General features: G+C 40.7%; 2 protein-coding genes across 2 annotated transcripts in view; both read left to right on the forward strand.

Moving 5' to 3' along the window:
• Positions 1-9991, forward strand: part of rngtt (RNA guanylyltransferase and 5'-phosphatase) — a 74676-nt gene extending 64685 nt beyond the window's left edge. The window contains exons 14-16 of the mRNA XM_057352859.1: positions 4357-4423; positions 9432-9555; positions 9639-9991. Coding sequence (XP_057208842.1) covers positions 4357-4423; positions 9432-9555; positions 9639-9790 — 343 coding nt within the window. The 3' untranslated portion in view covers positions 9791-9991. The remainder of the gene's footprint in view (positions 1-4356; positions 4424-9431; positions 9556-9638) is intronic.
• A 7051-nt stretch (positions 9992-17042) lies between these two features.
• cnr1 (cannabinoid receptor 1) lies at positions 17043-20435 on the forward strand. The gene is made up of 2 exons (XM_057353922.1): positions 17043-17436; positions 18126-20435. Exon 2 carries the CDS (start codon positions 18150-18152, stop codon positions 19596-19598), a length of 1449 nt encoding a protein of 482 aa, XP_057209905.1. The 5' UTR covers positions 17043-17436; positions 18126-18149; the 3' UTR covers positions 19599-20435.
• Positions 20436-20541: the final 106 nt, after the last annotated feature.

The raw sequence follows: 20541 nt of genomic DNA on the forward strand, positions 1-20541 counted from the left end.
GTCACACCACACCGTTTGAAACGAGCGATAAAAACAGAAATAAGTGAGATGTGGTCCAAACAAAAGTTGAGAAATGTACTGTATGTATCGCCTACTGAAGTCCATTAGAATTCAATTCATTCTGAGTGAGCAAACAGTGGCGCGTGTAAACCTTTTCATGGATTTTCAGCCGCTGGCTGTTTTCTTCTAAGCTTGCTCAGCGGGTTTCAACATTCTCAGGTTTTGCTTCTTTGTGAGGGTGAAACTGTTCGGCGGGACTATTAAAGATTTATTTGATGAAGCCCGATGGGCAGCGTATGTCACTCAAGCATCAGAATCCCGGCTTTTCTACAGCAGATGTGTGAGGTTATTAGCCGGGTAACTTCACTGCCAGAAGACGAAGATGACATCTCTCCTCCCACCTCTCTCTCTCTCTCTCTCGCTCGCTCCGCATGCCCTCTTGTTTGGCCGAGAGCTTTGAAATGAGCTGGTGAAAAGAGTCTGCAGACGACACGCAACGCTCGAGAGCCGTAATGAGATGACCTGAGGTTCCTTCTCTACATTTTTAGCAAATGAATTTGTACTTCAAATTTGTGCTGTGAAAACATACAAACATTTCATTGCGTGAGCTTTGGTTGGGTAGGGTCGAGCTCCGTACGGCACGAGCACAAAGACGTCTCCATGAACGAGTGTATAGAACGTGTTTGGATTCAATGCCGAGTTTCTTCTGATGGACTTTATGGAAAAAGGAACAGAATGTGAGGAATGGAGGACTGGTGAATCGCTTCTGTTTAGAAGGAATATTTCACGCAAACATTACAATTTCGTCCTCGTTATTCACCCTCGTGTGCTCCAGACCGGCACGCCTCACTTTCATTTGTAGAATACACAATATATCAAAAACCACCATAAGTTGTGCATAAGACTCATGCATCAGATTTAAAGTCCGAGTCAGAAGAACGTCCGAGCAATAAAACATTCTTTTCTTGAAGAAATCCTACAGTTATTTAAAGGAATGAGGTCTTTTCTCACCTCACAGCTTGCACATGTTATCTGTGTTTTACCTGCGTTTAATCTCTTCACTTCAGTCCAGCGGGATTATTGTTCATCTCCTCAGGTCCCGTCTTTCACCAAACCACGTTGACTTGAATTTACTTGAGCAAAAATATATGTTCTCATGGGCCACGTACTGTACATCTCTGTTTCTTCACATGTAAACGACAGCAGTACGTTCAGAACATATTTCGGGGAAGTTTGGCCTTGGACGTTGGGGTTTGTGCTTATTGCTTTCTTTGTTAAAGGAACAGTTCACCTTCATAATGAAAATTCTGTGATCATTTACTCACCCTGTTGTCATTTTAAACCTGCGTGGTTTTCTTTCTTCTGCAAGACACAAAAGAAGATCTTTTGAGAAATGTTGGGAACCGAAAACCGTCGCTCCCCATCGACTTGTATATGGACACAAAACCAATGCAAGTCAATGGGGACCGACAGTTTCCTGTTGCCAGCGTTCTTCCAAATATCTTCTTTTGAGTTCTGCAGAAGAAAGAAACTCATACAGGTTTAAAATGACAAGAGGGCGTGTAAATGATGACAGAATTTTCATTTTAAAGGTGAACAGTCCCTTTAACGCAGTTCATTTGAATAAATGCGTTTACCTTGGCCCGTGTTCATTTAGGGGATATTCAACTTTTAGACGAAAGCCTAATGTATTTATAAAGATTGCCGGCCAATCCCAGACGTTTACTCTTCGGAAATGTGACAAACAAGTCCAGAACACATGGATGAGGAAGACCAAATAATCCTCTGTGACATTTTCAACGGCACCTACGTGAGCGCAAAACAAGTGACATTGAGACGTCATTAGACACATGGATTTGAGATAGTCCTCATCCACACTTTACAGAGGTCGACAGATGCTCGAGTCTGATGCTCTTATTATTAGAGAGAGAGAGAAGTGCAGGAATTCACACATCGCTGTATTAATAATGACGCCGGTGTGAACTCCAGCTGCTGACGGTACAGTCTCCTCCAGAGACATCTGGATACGTCACAACACGCCATTGTGTCCGTCTCTATGAGTCATCGTATTCCTGGACGGTCTGTTGATGGAGGGACATTAACATGTTTTTGGTTCTTTGAGGAATTTGAGTCTTTGTGTGGAGTGAATATAAAGCACGGACAGACAGACGGATGGACCTTTTCTCTTCACTTCTGCATTTCAAGGCCATGACCCTGAGGAAGCCCATCATCCTCACAGAAGCTGAACACAGTCATTGTGTTGTGTAGCTGAAAATATATGAAACCATTATCCTGAGTGTCAGGATGTTCTTTAGCCCCTGATGTAAGGGTTGGGATCCGGTCTCCTGCCCTGTGATTTAATACTATTTTCGATGGAAACACGCTGGAGTGGGTGTGCAAGTGTGAACAGCTGGGACCATTACAGAGCTTCAGTGATGAGAGCGAGAGAGAGACCTTCACGCGCCTACAGGCTGTTTGTCAAGACAAACGCTTCATTTGCAATTTTATCCTATTGTTTTTCAACCTTTATTTCTTGTCCTCCTGTTTGTTTTTGGAATAATGTTCACATTGCGTTTTATAAAGCATCAGAGGCACAAATCCCAGAGATGTTATACGTGTTACACAAAATGGAGAGTTAATTTGCAAAACAGACTAAAATGTTCAGAAATCATATTTTTCATTGTGCATTCCAAATAATCTAAATCAAAAAACAAGAAAACAAATCTGTTTTTGCAAATAAGCTCTTCAAATATTACATTAACAACTGCTAAATCCTTTTGATTTGTGCAAACATGTTGAGCTGTGTTTCACGTTCTGTGCACATCAGAGGGACTCTCATTTTGCTTCATGGTTACAGTAGATTTCCATTTTTTGAACTGCTCATCACTTTTTGTTTTGTCAATATCTAAACCAACATTCTGTCCCAGACTTCTGCTGACTGAGTGACATGTGAGTTCAGGCATCTAGGCATTTATTTTAAAATATTTGTAATATCATATTTTATATCATATCTTGATATTTTCGTCTTTTTAAATATTTGTAAAACTTTTATCTAATCATTATTTTATGCCCATTGCTAAACTGCAAATCACACAAGTTAGGGATTTTACTGAAATGTTGGTAATGTGCTTATAAAATCTCAGAAAATATGAAACAAACGTCTCATTCAATAACAGTTTGACATCCTGAGATTTATCCATTTCTAAATGTGTAATATGCCTTTTACTGTTGATGTAAATATACAGAGAAACTGTGTTTTACGAGGTGGGTAAGACAATCTATACTGTAATGAATCGAATAGAATTGAAGAAATGTTAAGAGCATCGTTGATTTATTTCACACTAGCAGTGAATGTGACGTGCCTTCAGTTGAAGTGGAATCTGCTGACCGCGGACCCGCTGACATGTTTCCAGCTTCAGTGTTTTCAGTGATAATGACGACACATGGAGGTGTATTTTACAAGCTTCTGTAACTATTTCTAGCTTCAGCCCACCATTAACTCAGATCTCGACATTCTTTATGTCTCTGATGTCATTTCTCTTGACGTCTGCTGAGACGTCACTAGAAAACTGAGGTTATATCACTAAAATCATAAAAAATACTTTTAGAAGTCGAATATCTTCCCGCGTAGGTCATGCATGGGTTCCCTCGAGCGGGCGATATTTAGCATTCGTCGCTTCATTTCTCCTCCAAACGTGCAGTCTTCCGGTGAAATCCCACGCCAGCATTACCCATATCTACTGACAAACAGATGTGATTTTTATTTGTTTATTTATAAACACACACACACTTCATTGAAACTGCCATCATCATCATCTTACTGAATATCTGCTTGTGTCAGTTTCTCGACTTGTTTTCTCATCTTTCTGTTCAACGTGACACTTCAGTTTCAATGTTCAGGTTATAGATTGAGATTCTGTAAAGTGCGATGTGAATTGTGTGGTTAAACAAACTTTGTTGTCTTTTTTAGATGAATCGCCACAGCGAGTGGTTAATGAATGAAAAGCGCAGGTCAAATGTTAGTTAATACAGAAGCAGATGACTCCAACTTAATGGGGATGATGGGTCTGGTCATTGCTTAATTCACCAGCATCTCAAACAATATTCCCTCAGTGTGGCTTTAAGGAAAACCATAGATGCGTGATTGACAGTTCGATCCCCCACGCCCCAAAATATCCGTGCACGGAGTCCCGTGTCTCTTTGTTTTAGGGACTCTTGACCGTTTTAAAGAAGCTCTCAGTATTAAGGCAAGATAATTCTACTACAGTATCCGCAGCAGAGCTCCTTTTGTGTTTCTCTCCTCATGACATTCTGTTCTGCATGTGAGGTTTCATTTCAGTCTTTCTCTTTCTCCAGACTGGTCCCGCAGATGATGGGTCTTCTCTACGTGGGCAGCTATGACAGGCCCTTTGCACAAATGAAGGTGAGAGAAACGTTGAATAACACCTGTGATAATGTCTTCTGTCATTCGGCAGAAACACAGACGCCGTGCCGTTCTCAGACGTTCTTTTAATGAGCTCTACTACATTAGTTGCCAGCTTGCTAGATCACATTTTGAAGCGTAATCATTTCCTATGTTCTTTATGCAAAGACAATCCCAGAATGCATTGTGCTGAGCTCAGTTGGTTGTGTTGAGGCAGTTGGTTTGGGAACAGAACACAGAACTGGAAACCCTGGAAACATTTGACATCCACACGTAGCACAACACATCAAACTACAGACTCAAGAGTCTTCAGTCTGTGTACTGAAGCTGATGAACTCTTTAAAAAAACATCTTTCTGAATGTTGCCTGAAGCCACGAGTCCTGTAGACACGGATCTTGAATCCTTCTGTGTGCGTCGGAGGAGGCGAGAGGGAAAACGTCCAGAGTTTCTGTCATTTTCAAAACAACAACTCTCTGATGCAAAACAAAACAAGATTGAAAAAAAAACTAATCAGTCCTACTTATTCTGATTATTGCTGCAAGTTAAAGAATAAAGAAATGTATGTAGAGTCGGCACACCAAAGCTCAAAAAACCTAAAGCACGTGCAACAACGCCTACAAAACCCAGTTTTTTATCCACCGTTTATATAACATCCATCACTCAAATGTCACGAACAAACAAACACAGCTGAACTTCTCTCACTATTGCAAGAGTAAAGAGCTGCAGCTGCAGACCCACAGCGCAGCCAATTTCAAAAGATTAAAGTATGAATACAGAAAAAAATGAGTATGCATACAGTACAAATACAGTAAAAATACAAAAAGAATACAGTATTAATGTAGTGAGATTACAATAAGGATGCCAAAAGAATAAAGTATTAATGGAGAAAGAATTTAACATGCATACAGTATAAATACAGTAAGAATGGAAAAATAATACAGTATGAATATAGTACGAATAGAGTATAAATACAGTAAGAATGGCAAAGGATAATAGCATGCATACAGCACAACTACAGTAAAAATACAAAAAATAATTCCATATAAATATCGTAAGAAGGCGAAAAAAGAATACAGTATGAATACAGTAAGAATGGAAAAAGAATACAGTACAAATACAGTACGAATAGAGTATAAATACAGTAAGAATGGCAAAGGAATAAAGTATAAATACAGAAAGAATTTAGCATGCATACAGCACAACTACAGTAAAAATACAAAAAATAATTCCATATAAATACCGTAAGAAGGCGAAAAAAGAATACAGTATGAATACAGTAAGAATGGAAAAATAATACAGTACGAATAGAGTATAAATACAGTAAGAATGGCAAAGGAATAAAGTATAAATACAGAAAGAATTTAGCATGCATACAGCACAACTACAGTAAAAATACAAAAAATAATTCCATATAAATACAGTAAGAAGGCGAAAAAAGAATACAGAATGAATACGGTAGGAATGTAAAAAGAATACAGTATGAATATAGTAAGGAAAGAGTATAAATACAGTAAGAATGGCAAAGGAATAAAGTATATGAGGAGTTTGGCTTCAAAATGAGAACTCCGTTTTTAAAATTTAGCAAAAAAACATTTATTATGTTATCATGTTTTTATTGTGTTTTATTGTGTTAGTTAGCTGTATTTTATGAGTTATTATGGCTTAAATCAAAACAAATCAACTGCAGTTTGATTGATGTTAATTGGAAAGCACGATAAAAAAACACGATTTTTGAACAATTTTACAGAGTCATCTCATTTTGGAAGCAAACTCTTCGTATATAGAGAAAGAATTTAGCATGCATACAGTACAAATACAGTAAAAATGTAAAAGAATACCACGTAAATACAGTAGGAACGCAAGAAGTATACAATATGATTTCCATATAAAAACAGTAATGAATGCAGTTGGTGCTTGTGAACTCCTGCCTCTTAATTATATTCACTATATACAATATTTAAATGACCATAACAAATGAAGAAAGTGGGTATGTCATAAAGATGGTGGAAATTGTGATGGTAAAATATCTTCTCTGACGACAGCACTGGATGTGTTGAGATACAGTCTTGTTACTTCTCATCCTAATCAGATGTCAACAGAATGCCTGAAGGTGTTATGTCGGCTACAGAGTTATAAAGCTTGTCAGGTTGACTCGTGAATGTAGACGAGATGTATGACCAGAGGTTTGTGAATGAGTTACTGCAAACGCTTTACATTATTATTCTTCATAACATTGATTATTTATATTTGTGACCCAGACCGTGAAAGCCCAGCTAAATCTACAGATGTCCACATAAAATCAATCTACATCATGGAAAGAACATCCTATGAAAATAACATTAATATCTTTAATATTGACTGCTAAGGTCATGTCAAAGATTGAAATCCGAGTGAAATTAATGCTTGAAATCAAATGTAGATTCTTGTAACCCCATCATTAGATCATGAGACTTTTCGAATGTGTCAGGTGGAGCACCCGTCTATCTTTTGTGCCAGGTTTTTATGTCCCTGCTTGTTTATCTCATTAAATTGAATTGATTTACATGTTTTATTGCCAGCTACCGTATTATCATGGCAATGTAAGAATGTGCTTGGCAGCGTTCCGCTGTGAAGGGGGGATTAGGCGCCGTGTGGTGTGTGTAAATGGCTGCCAACACTTCAGGAGAGGGAGAGGGGCGTCAGAGCGGTCAGATCCAAAACTAACAGGAGCATCGTGTCCCGTGCCAGATCAAAGACCAACAACGAGCGTGAAGCTCCGCTTGGGTTGTGCACGTGTAGCGTATTGAAGGCGTGTGCAAAGCATCTTTGACCCCTTCTCTTCTCTTAAACAAGCCAGGGCTCTAGACTAACATTGAGAGAGGTGGCAACAAAGTCATCTAAAACAGTGGTTCTCAAACTGGGGGGCCCCAAGATGGATCCAGGGGGGCCACAGATTTTGTGGCATTTTATGAAATATAGAAATTTATCATAGATGCAATCAAACATCAGAAAAATGACACCACCAACCAAAAGAATTGAGGTTCCAGCATTGTATAACTGAATGTTTTTGGTTTAATTAAAATTCTAAGTTTAAGATTATACGTCTTTATATGGGGGGCCGCACAGCGAAGCACTTAACACAAAGGGGCCTTACAACGAAAAAGTTTGAGAAACACTGATCTAAAGAACCCCTAAGACTTCATTCAAATGTGTTTAATACATTAATAAATCAATTACAAATGAATACAAATCATTCCAAATCGCCCTTTGGGGCACTGATAGACAAGTCAATGGTTGAAGGAGGGGATATGAAATGAGTGACTGAATGCGCCGCTTGCGCAATATATTTCTGTACATTAAATGTATAATATACGCAAAAAAATATATATTGATCAGTTTGGCAGTCACACCATTAAGAAAAACTGGTAGCACTGTCAGTTAAAATAGTCGCAAAATGCAACCATAGAGCCCTGCAAGGGAATGACTTATATTTATTCATAACTTTGCAAGGTGGCTAATTTGTATGAATTTGCATAGTTTAATACGATCTACTTAGCGTTTTATTCACTTCATGTTAGAGATGCAACGATATATCGGCCGATGGTTTAAAAAACGGCCGATATATCCTGTCAATCAAAAGAGGACAGAAAAATGCGATGAATTTGTGCTCTGTAAATAGAAAACGTTAAAGTGGAGGTAACGTGCTATTTCATGCATTCTGACTTCTTTACACTGTTAAACGTGCTGTTAAAGCTTAACATGGTCAACTTGTTAAAAAACGAGTTGAACGTACGACGTAGTATTTCTGTGCTCCATTCACTCCGCCAGGGTTCGTATAGGTTTCAGAAAGCTTTTTTCGAACATGAACATTTCGTAAAAAGGCTTCTTAGTCCGTTATTGGACAATTCTCCCGGAATAGCACGTCCACACGTCATCCAGCGAGCGAAAGATCACGCAGAAAGAGTGAAGCGGCCCATCAATGCCGCTTCACTCGGCTGACAGAAGTTGAGGTGTGTTTGTTTGCTCACTGCATTTCAGTGATGGATGTTATATAAACGGTGGATATAACGCTGGATTTGGAGATGGTTAGAAACTGATAGATGGCTAAAAGATGCCGGACATGAGGTGTGTTTTGTTGGCAATCGGCGTGTATGTGCATAATGTAAACTACACAAACTTGTAGTGAATTAATGCGATGATGTGTTGTGTGCTCGTGCTGTAGTTCTGAATATGAATACCATGACATCATATATATTCATATAACCCAACATCCCGTGTTTCTGTAAAATCGTGGTTGTGATACAGACTCTCTTGTGTGGTTGACGATTGTTGAATTTTTACAAGGTGTGGTACCCCCAAAGGTCCTTAATCCTTGAGATATTGTCCTGTTGTGTGAGCGCGCTCACAGATGCCCTTCAGTATTGGATGGTGGGGGTATTTACTCATCCCGTCATGCCAACGGGCCCAGAAGGGGGCGGCTTTACTGCCAGCTCACTTCCTCCCCCGCACACCAACCTGCCGTGGATTCGCCAGAATAGAGTCTCTTTATCTTTCTGCTTTTCCTTCTCGATTTCTCGGCCAAACGTTCTCCGTTTCCTTGTGTCGCTGCTGAAATTGGAACTACACAAACTTTGTAAACGGAGACTCCATACGTACACGCTGCCAGCGACTAGACGCCCATGAGATGCAGTCGTCGGTTTGTCTGAGCAGATGGCTGCTGGTTAGAGCTCCAGACACGTTTAGCGCCAGTGAAGATGCGGCCCTCTTATTTCTGCAGCGGTTGACCAGAAAAAGGTTTTTAATGGCTAATATCGATGTTTAGATGATGTCTGCACAACAGCACGGCTTCTTGATGACAAATGACCACATCTGCAGAAATGCTAAAAAGCATCCAAACGCGTTTACACAGTATTTACATTTACTAGAATGATTAACAGTACAATGACATCAGTGCATAAGAATTCACATGAGATAAAATGTCATTTGGTATAAAATATTGAGATTTGTCTTTGGCTTTGCTTCATTCAGGTGTCGAAGGATCTGAAACAGTACGACAGTAAAATCATCGAGTGCACGTTTGTGAATAACAGCTGGGTGTTCATGAGACAGCGGGTCGACAAGAGCTTCCCCAACTCGTACGACACGGCCATGGGTGAGAATTCCTCATCACTCACGTTACCTTCACATGTTCTGTCGACAGTTCGGCGAGAGGTTGATGTTGTGTTCTCCCGACAGCCGTGTGCAACAGCATCCAGCATCCCGTCACTAAAGAGATCCTCTTTGAGTTCCTGGACCGATGCGCTCAGATGCGGTCGCGCAAGCACCCGGCCGACTCCGAGCTCATGCCTCCGCCGCCACCAAAGAGAGCCGACCTCAGCGTCCCATAATCCCTCCACGCTACAGAAGTCAGCCATATTTTTTTATTCCGGAAACGTTCAGCAAGAGAGGAGAGACTTTTGGAGAATGTTTTGCTTTCTGACCTCACTGAGTGAATCTATTTAAAAAACAAACTGATACAAAATTGTTCAGAGTTTCAACGTTGAGTGTTGAGACGCGCTCTTATTTAAGAGAATAAAGAGAAAAATGGATCGATTGCATTTGGTTTCTTTTTTTTAATAGATTTTGTATTTGTTGCTGTCGGCGTTTGCTGTTTGTTTGTTTGTTTGTATGTTTTTACCAAACAGAAACACTGACGTCACAGATTTACAGGACACATTTCGCATCGCTAATTTAATACATTTTTCAGATAATACATTACTGCATTTTGATAATAATACATAAATTGATGCCCTGTGATCAGACAGTGTGTTGTATCTTATTTTGCTTGGGTGTCGAGCTGTAGAACAATTCATTGCGATTTATCGCATCCAGAATAAAAGTTTGTGTTTACACAATATATGTGTGTGCACTTTGCATATTAATTTTGTATATATAAACACACATACACACAAATGTTTATTCTGAATGTGATTCATCATGATTAATCGTTTAACAGTCCTACTTGAAAGTTGAACAAAATGTTGCTTAACTACTTTTGTGTCTTGAAAAATGGAAGGCCAAGATTGTTTCTGATCATTCGCTTCATTTTTGTTTTGGATTTGTTTGAAGATCTATTAAAGCAATAAATGTAAGATCACAATCATAAGAATCAGTTGTACAGTATATGGTTAAGTTAGGTTGTCACATTGGTTTAAATGTGACAGATCTGCTATAATCATGCGCACAAACTGATTCCTGACTTTTGAGAGAGTTCGAAAAACCAACTTTGATCAGTTGGTCAATAGATTTATGGTGGTGAATTGATTCGGTTTAAGGGTTCATCTGCTTTTATGGACTTCCCTACTCAAAGATTTTAGCAGAATGTGTGACAGTTGTATTTTTGTCTTGAGAAATGTCATCATTTTTGTAATTGATCTGCCGCATCTCAACTCAACGCCAGCGTGCTGAACGCAGAGAAATTGTGACGCTCTCTCAGAATTCTTTGACTCTGTAGCGTCTCATCTAGTGTTTACATTATTGAGATCCACACAGATGACATTATCTCCCGTCCCTGCAGGAGAGAGACACACCTGACATTCATGACTCTCTCTCTCTCTTGTGCTGGTTATTATTGAATATCTGAAATGTGACGCTCTAACGCCGTCTTGAGCTAATCTGCATGTTGCCCGTGATTAGATTTTGATTGCAGCCCGTATCGCTTTACTGTCGGCTTGATGACGCCTCCAAACGCTCATCCAGATGATGGAAACACACGGTGAGAACCAAACGCCCGCTTCAAGCTGAATGTGCCTGATAGAGAGTAATGCGGACATTCCTTTTTAAAGTCAACATGACGTGGAAATGAATCTTAGCTTTTAGAAACACATTACTTGCTCTGTGTTGAAACGCTGGCCAACATTCATCAATGCAAATGAATCCAAAGGAAGAAACGAAGCGTTTTCGTAACTTCTAAAAAGACTCGCTCTGACTCTTACACGACTTTTCCACTGACATCACCTACCAGCGCAGCTAGCACAGATTGTAGCTTTAAAGACAATTTATTTTACTTTTTCACCCAACCTTTGTCCAAACCCCACCCCTCAAATGACATGTCAGCCAACCAGATGTCTGTGAACTTAAACATGAAAATTAACGGAAAGGCCGATTGCGTTTTGCATCGAATGGTTATTATAGTTTTACTTTGAGTTTTATTTCGGATTTTTTAAGATTTGTAGTTTTCGTGTTAATTTAAGTTAAATATTTATCAACTTTGTTATATACTTTTGTCATTTTATTATTTATTTGTTTATGTTGCTATATAAGATTAATTAATTTGTATTTTCGTTTTGTTTACTATTGTAGTTTTGGTTCTTATTTCAGTCGATTTCTGAGGCAACATTTACATTTTCCATTTAGATGATTTTTTCCAATAATTTTTAGGCCAATATTTGATTTGAATTCAATAAACAGAAACGCTTTCGAAGTTATAATTTAAGGAAAACTAAAATAACCTTGTTCTTGGGTGGAGATGCCCCTTTATTCCTGTTACTAAAGACTATATTGAAATCAATGAATAAAGAAATGACTGGACATTTTCACTTTTGATTGTGATTCAGTTGTTCAGCTACAGTGCATCAAAAACCAAGCAAACTTTTCTGTGAAATTCTGTGATTTGTTGAGTCTCTTTTCCTCGTGCGTTGTGTTGTTTGGAGGCGAGTCCGGAGCAGGTGGCTGCCGATCGGCGTGTTGGAAATGAGGGTGAGATTCCGATCTAACGGGTACTCGGAGAGAGATTTTACACCGGACTGCATTCATGTGAAAGCGCCTCTCCGGAGTTCTCTTTGAAAACTGAAAGTCTGAAACTGAAATGTTTGATGGATTTCTTCTCTGTGAAGTGTCTCTCGGTAAAAGACATTTTGTCATGAAAGAGGTTCAGAGGCACAGTTGTTTTGTGTTCAAATATTCTTCACACGCCATTGTGATGTGATATGGTCCTTTGTCATTCACGGTAATCCCGTTTAAACTGTACTGTTGTAATGTTCTGAATTAAATGAAGAATCAAGTTTCGAGGCGCTCTCCATTTAATCTCATTGAGGTATAGGAGAAATGACTGAGAAAGAGATCTCATCTGCAATTTGTCTTATAAGATCAACATGTTGCATTCATATTTTGTTTCTTTTCTATTTTAGTACTGTAAATGGCTTTGCTTATAAACAAACCGTAATGTCATTAGAACGGGTGAGCGAGCAAAGGAGAAAGCTGATGTATAGTAACAGGTGTGTGCGTGTGGGATTTAAGGGATTAGTGACACATCATTACGGCATTTCTCGGCCCACTTCACTGCATTAGAGAGCACGTCTCGTTCGCAGCCATGAAGAGGAAGCATCTCATTTATAACAATCCGGTTGCCATGACAGCAAAGAGTGTGATCGTTGTTTTCACGGTGTGTTTATGTATTTTAAATCAGGAGAGACGCTTGGTGAGTGGTCTGCACAGAGAGTTGGACAGAATTACAGCACGGCACGTGATGGTGTTGTTTTCTGAGGGGCAGATGAGTTTTACATGCCCATTCATACATACTGACCACACTCATCATCTGCCGAAGTTATCCACAGCTGTTTGGGCCATTCTCAAAGCGACCGTTCACCAAAAAATCTAAAGAAGATATTTCGAGAAATGTCTCGGAGGTTTTGTGTTCAAACAACGGAACTCAATGGGGTTCAGTGTTGGTGTTCCTCAAAATCTTTCCTTTTGTGTTCTGCAGAAGAAATAGAGGTTTGGAAGTGACCTAGGAGTATGACAGAATTATTACTTTTACAGCAACAGTTAACGCCAATTCTGAATAAAAGCGAATAAATGTGACTTTTTAGATGAAACTGTTTCTTTAAGACCGGTTTGGTGTGTTGGCCATTAAAGGATCCGGCACAAGGTTGCCCACCCACAATTATTTCAAAAATTCAAGACACGGATAACAAAAATAAACTAAAAAGGTCCTTTATATGAGAGAAATGTCCATTCGTTGAGGTAAAACTGTTGGATGACATCTTTCTCCAATAGCACATAACAGAAGTTTCTGACTTTGTGCACCCTTGAGCGTTTTATAATGCCAAATCAGATCAGAGATGTGGGAAGAGTGCTTAGTCTTCACCTATTATTCATATTGTTTTTAATGTTTGGGTGTGAAGTTTATATGTTGGGGTGAGAGAAGAGAAGACAGAGAGTGGGTGTGATATCTATTTAATCTTATTCTGTGTGATTTAAGATGCACAGCATTGCACGACTGGACGTCCCGCTCATCTAACACACCTGGTTTTACTCATCTCATCACTCAACTGAACGAGTCTATGTCAATAATGACTGTACGACTGAACACGTGAAGAATAAAAACGTTTACATTAGAAGCACCATTACAATGCACACACACACACAAAAAAAAAAAAAAAAAAAAAGAATAAAAAAGAATAGAAATAGAAATTCTAAATGTCACTTTTTATTATTTTTATTCACTTATTTTGTATTAATTTAATTTATACATTTTTTTCTTTATAAATGAATAACAGCTTGAGCATTTCCAATAATCAGCAGTATACGAGAAATACATTTCGAGACTATAATGCTGTTTACACCACATTCCTACCCCAGTTTTAATAAAGAAAACAATGGCAGGGGTGATCATTTGTCTCCCTCAAAAGTTGTTGTTGTGGTATCAGAATATGAAAATGAACAATCTGATAAAATAGTGCGTGCACGTGCGCTTGTCCAGTGTCTATAGGATCTATTGACAGAAATGCAATATAATAAACATAACTATGTGTTCAGAGGTGGATAAAGACCTTAAGCGTTTCATAAATAGGATATCTCCTTCAGCAAAGAAGTGAAAATGTGACATCATCTTAGTTCTGTTTCAGCCACCCTAGTGCTTCGAAAGGGAGGGAGGGGTGGAGTGAGCCGTTGGTTGCAGTTCACAATCCTACCACTAGATGCCGCTAAAACTCACACACGGCACCTTTAAGTCTGACATACCACGTGACGTGACGGCACCACTTTCAGCTCCAAACGCTTTTTGAATTCATGCGGTGTGAACGCTTTAACTAAAAAAAGCTTATAGTGTGCTGTAAAACTACTGAAAAACGACGATCCTAACTTTACACTGTTAAAAAAAACCTCGTAAAAAATGGGTAAAGTACTGGCAGAAAATGACCAGTACATTTTCCTTTATTTTACGGACATTTCCGTTAATGCTTAAATGTAGTAATTTAATGCAGTGCAAAATGTAAAATACAGGTGAAACAACTGTAAAAAATGAATAGGGAAAATTCCTTCATATTAATACAGTATATCGTGCCCTACTTTTACGGATTTCTTTTAGAGTGTACATCCATAACGAAATCCCAGATGACCAAACAGTGATTCATTTTTAACAGTTTATTAAAATATTGATGTGGGAGTTTCTGTCTGGAGATTAGTATACATTATATAGGGGTGGTTTCCCGGACAGGGTTTAAGACTAGTCCCAGACTAACTTAAATGTTAGAAGTTTCATGATCGAAAATAACTTTGACATATCTTAAAATATATGTGTGATTGTTTTGTCTCAAAATGTACACCAGTCATTTTTTTTGTAAATTATCATTTTAAATATCCTGATTTATCTAAAGCCTAGACCTGGTTTAAACTAATCGCTGTCTGGGAAACTGCCCCATGAGTTTATAAAAGTTTAGCTCAAATGTGTGATATGAATAAGCTGTCAAGGTGTGGGGCGGAAGAACCCAAGTGCAGGCAGCAGTTAAGGGGTTAATCAAAACCAAGATTTATTTAAACAATAAACACAAAACAAAGACCCACGATGGGGGGTAAAACAAGAACAGGACTTAATAACCAAACAGAAAATAAATACTTCCCACGTGGGGGAAAAACAAAGGAACAAGATTTACAGTAATCCAGGAACCAAACTAAATAACAAGAGGACAAGGCAAGACGGCGAACAAGGTAAGGCATGCAATGCAAACCACAGGAGGTGTGAACACGCTGTATCACAGTACGAACGAGCACAGGACAAGAGACACAAGGGCATTATATATGGAGACTAACAAGGGGTAAATTAACACAAGGCAGGAGCGGTAATGAAACACTAATGGAAAGCTAAACGAGGGAACGAGAGGGGCGGGGCCATAGACGAGACCGGAGAGAGTGCATATTAAGTCATGACAACAACAACATGTCTCTCTCCACACAGAACAAGAGGTTCTGCCACAAGACCAAGAAAGACATGACAAGAAGAGGCAGAACCATGACATAAGCGGTGCTCATCTGTTTAAATAAAAAGCCAACGTGAAACAAACAGAGGCTTGAACCCGGAAACAGTCCTTACATCACGACTTAGCAATTGTTAATAAAGAGGAAAATGTGTGTGACCCCTTAAATCTGCTTTATGATCCCCAAATGTTTACAATGTCTGTCTCCTCTCGGCTACAAAAGCTTAAATTAACATCACTCAACTGTGAAGAAGATTATTAACATCATTTCTATAAAACAGCCTATAGGTGCCAGAAGTGCTTTTGGTTTCATTTTGAAACTACGGCTTAGAATAAACTCAATCATTTCATTCTCAGTTTTTCATTCGTTTTATCTATCGGGTTTATTGTGGCAGACTCAAAGTGAAAACTACAGCATGTTGTGTGATGTGTTGGGAAATGATGGTCTGCCAGCGTTCTTCTCTTCCACCGCTACTCCTCCAGAATAACAAACAGGACACACCTGGAGCTTCACACATGTGTGCTGCCTGTCATCTCTCACAACTATTATTGTTCATATTTGATATGTATGTGTTACTCTTCAATGCTGTGGTACTGCTACTGTCAATGCACTAGGTATATCAAATACCTTGGTTTCATGGTTTACTTAAATACAAATACATACAAAAACACTAAATTGACTGTACAAGCTTCAATGAGATATACATTATCAACATTATTGATTGTTCTTTATAGAAGTGCATCTGCGCTGGGATGAAATATTGATTTCTAGACTGATGTAAGCAAGGATGGTGGTTGCTAAATCTTCTGAATATTGACATGGCAACTGAAGACAGTCAAACCACCCAGAAGTATGAGGACGTAATCGTCACTTTACAACAACGTTCAGCGTGGTTTGGTACTCACTGCAAGGAATATGGCCCAGTCCAGAATGTGTACCATACACAAACCAGAACCCATCAATCCATTTTAAAAGCCATTTTCATCAAAAGGATCAGAATGTCAGATTATTTTCGAGCTGTCATAAAATATCAATAAGCACTTGTAAACTTTCATTTTTCCACTTTTGTATTTATTACTATTTTATTATGACATTTGTGTTACCAAATAGACCATTTTAAACTAATTACACACCATAATCTATACCATCATATTTTTACCACAAACAAAAGAAAACATGTTTAATTTTCGTAAGCTGTTATATAGAAAATACGCGAAGTTGCGCTGCTTTTCAAATCTTTGCGGTCCGTAGAAACGTGCGCGCTGTAGCTGGCGGTCTTTGCGCCTTCGTCTGTCACGCGAGCTGCGCGCGTTCCTTCTTGCCGCGCAGTTGCAGCACAGCGGATAAATGCTTTATAAGCTTTGTATCATTCATATTTTACATCTCGAGCCCCAGCTGTTCTCTAAAGCTTGTTTTAAACCTTGTTCTGTGCGAACGAGTTGATTTTCAGACCTCTGGTTTCCTCGTGCTCGAGTGAATGCGATGCACGGCCTCCTGTGGTCTGTTACTTGATGAAAACGTACAGGTAACAATCTTCCATCAGAAAGCAGGTGCTCTGGAAACTTCCAAACCGCCCATGCAGCGCGCGTTCTGACATGAAAGATGCTCGTGCTTGTAGGTGGTCACGTGACGTGAGGTTCGTAATATATGTTGCGCGCGGGGCAGAAGAGCATCTCATTCCCTCCACCCCTGAGATGCGAGATGAGCATCTGAAGTGTCGTTCACTCGTCAGTGTGCACTGGAGCTGCATCACTTCATCTCTCCATCTGCGAGGAACACCTGCTCGAGCTATGTGAAGGTAAAACACCCTTACTTGATTTCTCCTGGACTGACATGTGTTTCTGTTTCATGTGTGCATTTGAACAACTGCAGCTGTCTTCGGTTCTTCACTATAATAGAAGAAAAGTTCAAACGATTGAATATTTCTCAGGTTCATTTGGACTATTTAGCAACTGAAATGTGCGTCTCTTATGATTTAAAAATGTGTATTTTAACCTGTTTGAAAATACAGAACATACAATAATATCATTGTAATGTTGTGTAATTCAATGCTTGCTCACCTGAAACAAATGATCTGTAGATTTATATATTAGAAAATACTGTAGTAGAATAATACAAAAAGTAAATGCGGTAATTGGTTCATGCGGGATATGAAATATTCATTCCTGAAGTGTTTTCTTTTTCCGCTGACTAACAGGGTCTGCGAGTGTGTATAATATAGAGTCGTGTGTTGAGGATTGGAGCGGATTTGATATATTCTGTAATTAACTTCAGGAATATCTCTGTAGGTCGGCTCGTATCAATTATTCAGAGGCCGTCTCTTAGCGTAATAATCCCCCGGTGCCCATCCGCGCGGGACGAGCGCAGGCGCACACTGAGGTTGACTGAGAGAGCTTTTGTCGGCGAGCTCAGCTACGCATCGATCCAGAGCCGTGCATGACAGTCGCTTGTATTTGAACAAACGTGTCTCTCCGTGTCGTCCAATAGGTTTCCCACCGAGCTCCTTCCATCATGCTGTTCCCCGCCTCGAAGTCCGACGTCAAAGGCGTTCTGGACGGAGTGGCGGAGAGCACGTTCAGAACCATCACGTCCGGACTGCAGTTCTTGGGTTCCAACGACATCGGCTATGACGAGCAGATCGTGGACGGCGTCTTCTCCAAAGGCGGATACGCGCTGCACAAGCCGCCCTCGGCCTACCGCCGGAGCTCTTTCTCCGGTAAGGTGGGGCCGGACGAGGAGCTCATCCTGAAGGGCATCCCGTTCTATCCCACCAACAGCTCGGATGGATTGGGGGGGAACTGGAGCCTGGGGGAAGACGGGAGCAGCCTGCAGTGCGGCGAGAACTTTATGGACATGGAATGCTTCATGATTCTGACCCCGAGTCAGCAGCTGGCCGTGGCCGTGCTGTCTCTCACGCTGGGCACTTTCACGGTGCTGGAAAACCTGGTGGTCCTGTGCGTCATCCTGCGGTCCCGTACACTCCGCTGCAGGCCGTCCTACCATTTCATCGGCAGCCTGGCCATCGCCGACCTGCTGGGCAGCGTGATCTTCGTCTACAGCTTCTTGGACTTCCACGTGTTCCACCGCAAGGACAGTCCCAACGTGTTCCTGTTTAAACTGGGCGGCGTGACGGCCTCCTTCACCGCCTCGGTGGGAAGCCTCTTCCTCACCGCCATCGACCGCTACGTGTCCATCCACCGGCCGCTGGCATACAGGCGGATAGTGACGCGCACCAAGGCGGTGATCGCCTTCTGCATGATGTGGGTGATCTCGGTGGCGATCGCCGTGCTGCCACTGCTGGGCTGGAACTGCAAGCGGCTCAACTCGGTGTGCTCGGACATCTTCCCGCTGATCGACGAGAACTACCTGATGTTCTGGATCGGCGTGACCAGCGTTCTGGTGCTCTTCATCTTTTACGCCTACATGTACATCCTGTGGAAGGCGCACCACCATGCGGTGAGGATGCTGAGGCGCACGTCGCAGAAGAGCCTGGTGGTGCACTCGGCCGACGGCACCAAGGTGCAGGCGGCCAGGCCGGATCAGGTCCGCATGGACATCCGCTTGGCCAAGACGCTGGTGCTGATCCTGGCGGTGCTGGTGATCTGCTGGGGGCCTCTGTTGGCCATCATGGTGTACGACCTGTTCTGGCGGATGGACGACAACATCAAGACGGTGTTCGCCTTCTGCAGCATGCTCACGCTGCTCAACTCCACCGTCAACCCCATCATCTACGCTCTGAGGAGCAAAGACATGCGGCAGGCCTTCCTCGCCACCTGCCGGGGCTGCAGGAGCGTCTCCAGCACGTCACTGCAGCTGGACAACAGCCTGGAGTCGGATTATCAGAACAGACATCAGCACGTCGCCGCCGGCCGAGCGGCCGAGAGCTGCGTCAAGACCACTGTGAAAATAGCCAAACTGACCATGTCCGTTTCGGCCGAGACGTCCGCTGAAGCCGTCTGAGCGTCGGAAGACATTTCATCGCTTAAGTGCCAAACCTCTCTCTGAACTCCATACGTCTCACCATACGTCGGGGTTTTCTCCTTTGCCGTTCAACTGGAAATGTGTGGATGTCGTGTGTGCTTTGTTAAAGTTGACTCTATTTTTATACGTCACAAATTTCGGTTTTGAACAATGAAATCTTCTCACGTGGGAATAAGGGGCTAACGATCTTTTGGATACGAACATTTAAATATGTATAAATACGTGCAGCGGTGAACCATGAAAGAGTCTCCTTGTTTATTTGGTCTATGAGTCATATATTGTACAGTAATGACGAAGGGAGGACGTGTGTTTTGTTCGGTTAACAAATGTATTCAGCCGTGTTTACTCATATTTGTGTGGCGGGCCGTAGGTCCATTAAATGACACTTTACATGTTGTGGAGATGAGGAAATGTTTTCAACGAACTTTTTTACAGGATGGACGAATAACAACGATCACAATAATGTTGTGTTGGATGGAACTTCTGCTGGTGTGTTTTTCAATTGTAGGTGAAAATATTTTACAAACCTCTGAGAAAATGCCCATGAAAACATCTTGTGCTTCAGTATGAATCTGTAAATATCATGACTGTACAGTAATTATTCCCCAAACTGTGATGTGGTGTGATGGATCTGATGTTATTAAAGCTTAAAAATCATAAAGTGGCTTTCGTCCCAAAGTTGTTGTATAAAGTCTGTCTGGAGGTGATGTCTCAAACTACAAAAGCAAAACTTTGTGGCTGCTCGCACACGTGTGTGTCACTGTTTGATCCATTTCAAGTTTTCTTTTTTAATAAAGTCTGTTCTGACCACTGTAACCGTGTATGGAATACTTTATATAAACCTGCTGTAACCCTGTAAAAATGTTCCCGTTGAGCTCAACTTTTGGCCTAATGGAAATGTCTCTGGCCCCATCTAGTGGAC

The sequence above is a fragment of the Triplophysa rosa genome, linkage group LG15 (assembly GCF_024868665.1).
Source record: "Triplophysa rosa linkage group LG15, Trosa_1v2, whole genome shotgun sequence".
Classification (NCBI taxonomy): Eukaryota; Metazoa; Chordata; class Actinopteri; order Cypriniformes; family Nemacheilidae; genus Triplophysa; species Triplophysa rosa.

Coding starts and splice junctions, on each gene's coding strand:
- cnr1 (XM_057353922.1), top strand. CDS start 18,150: ATGCTGTTCCCCGCCTCGAAGTCCGACGTCAAAGGCGTTCTGGACGGA.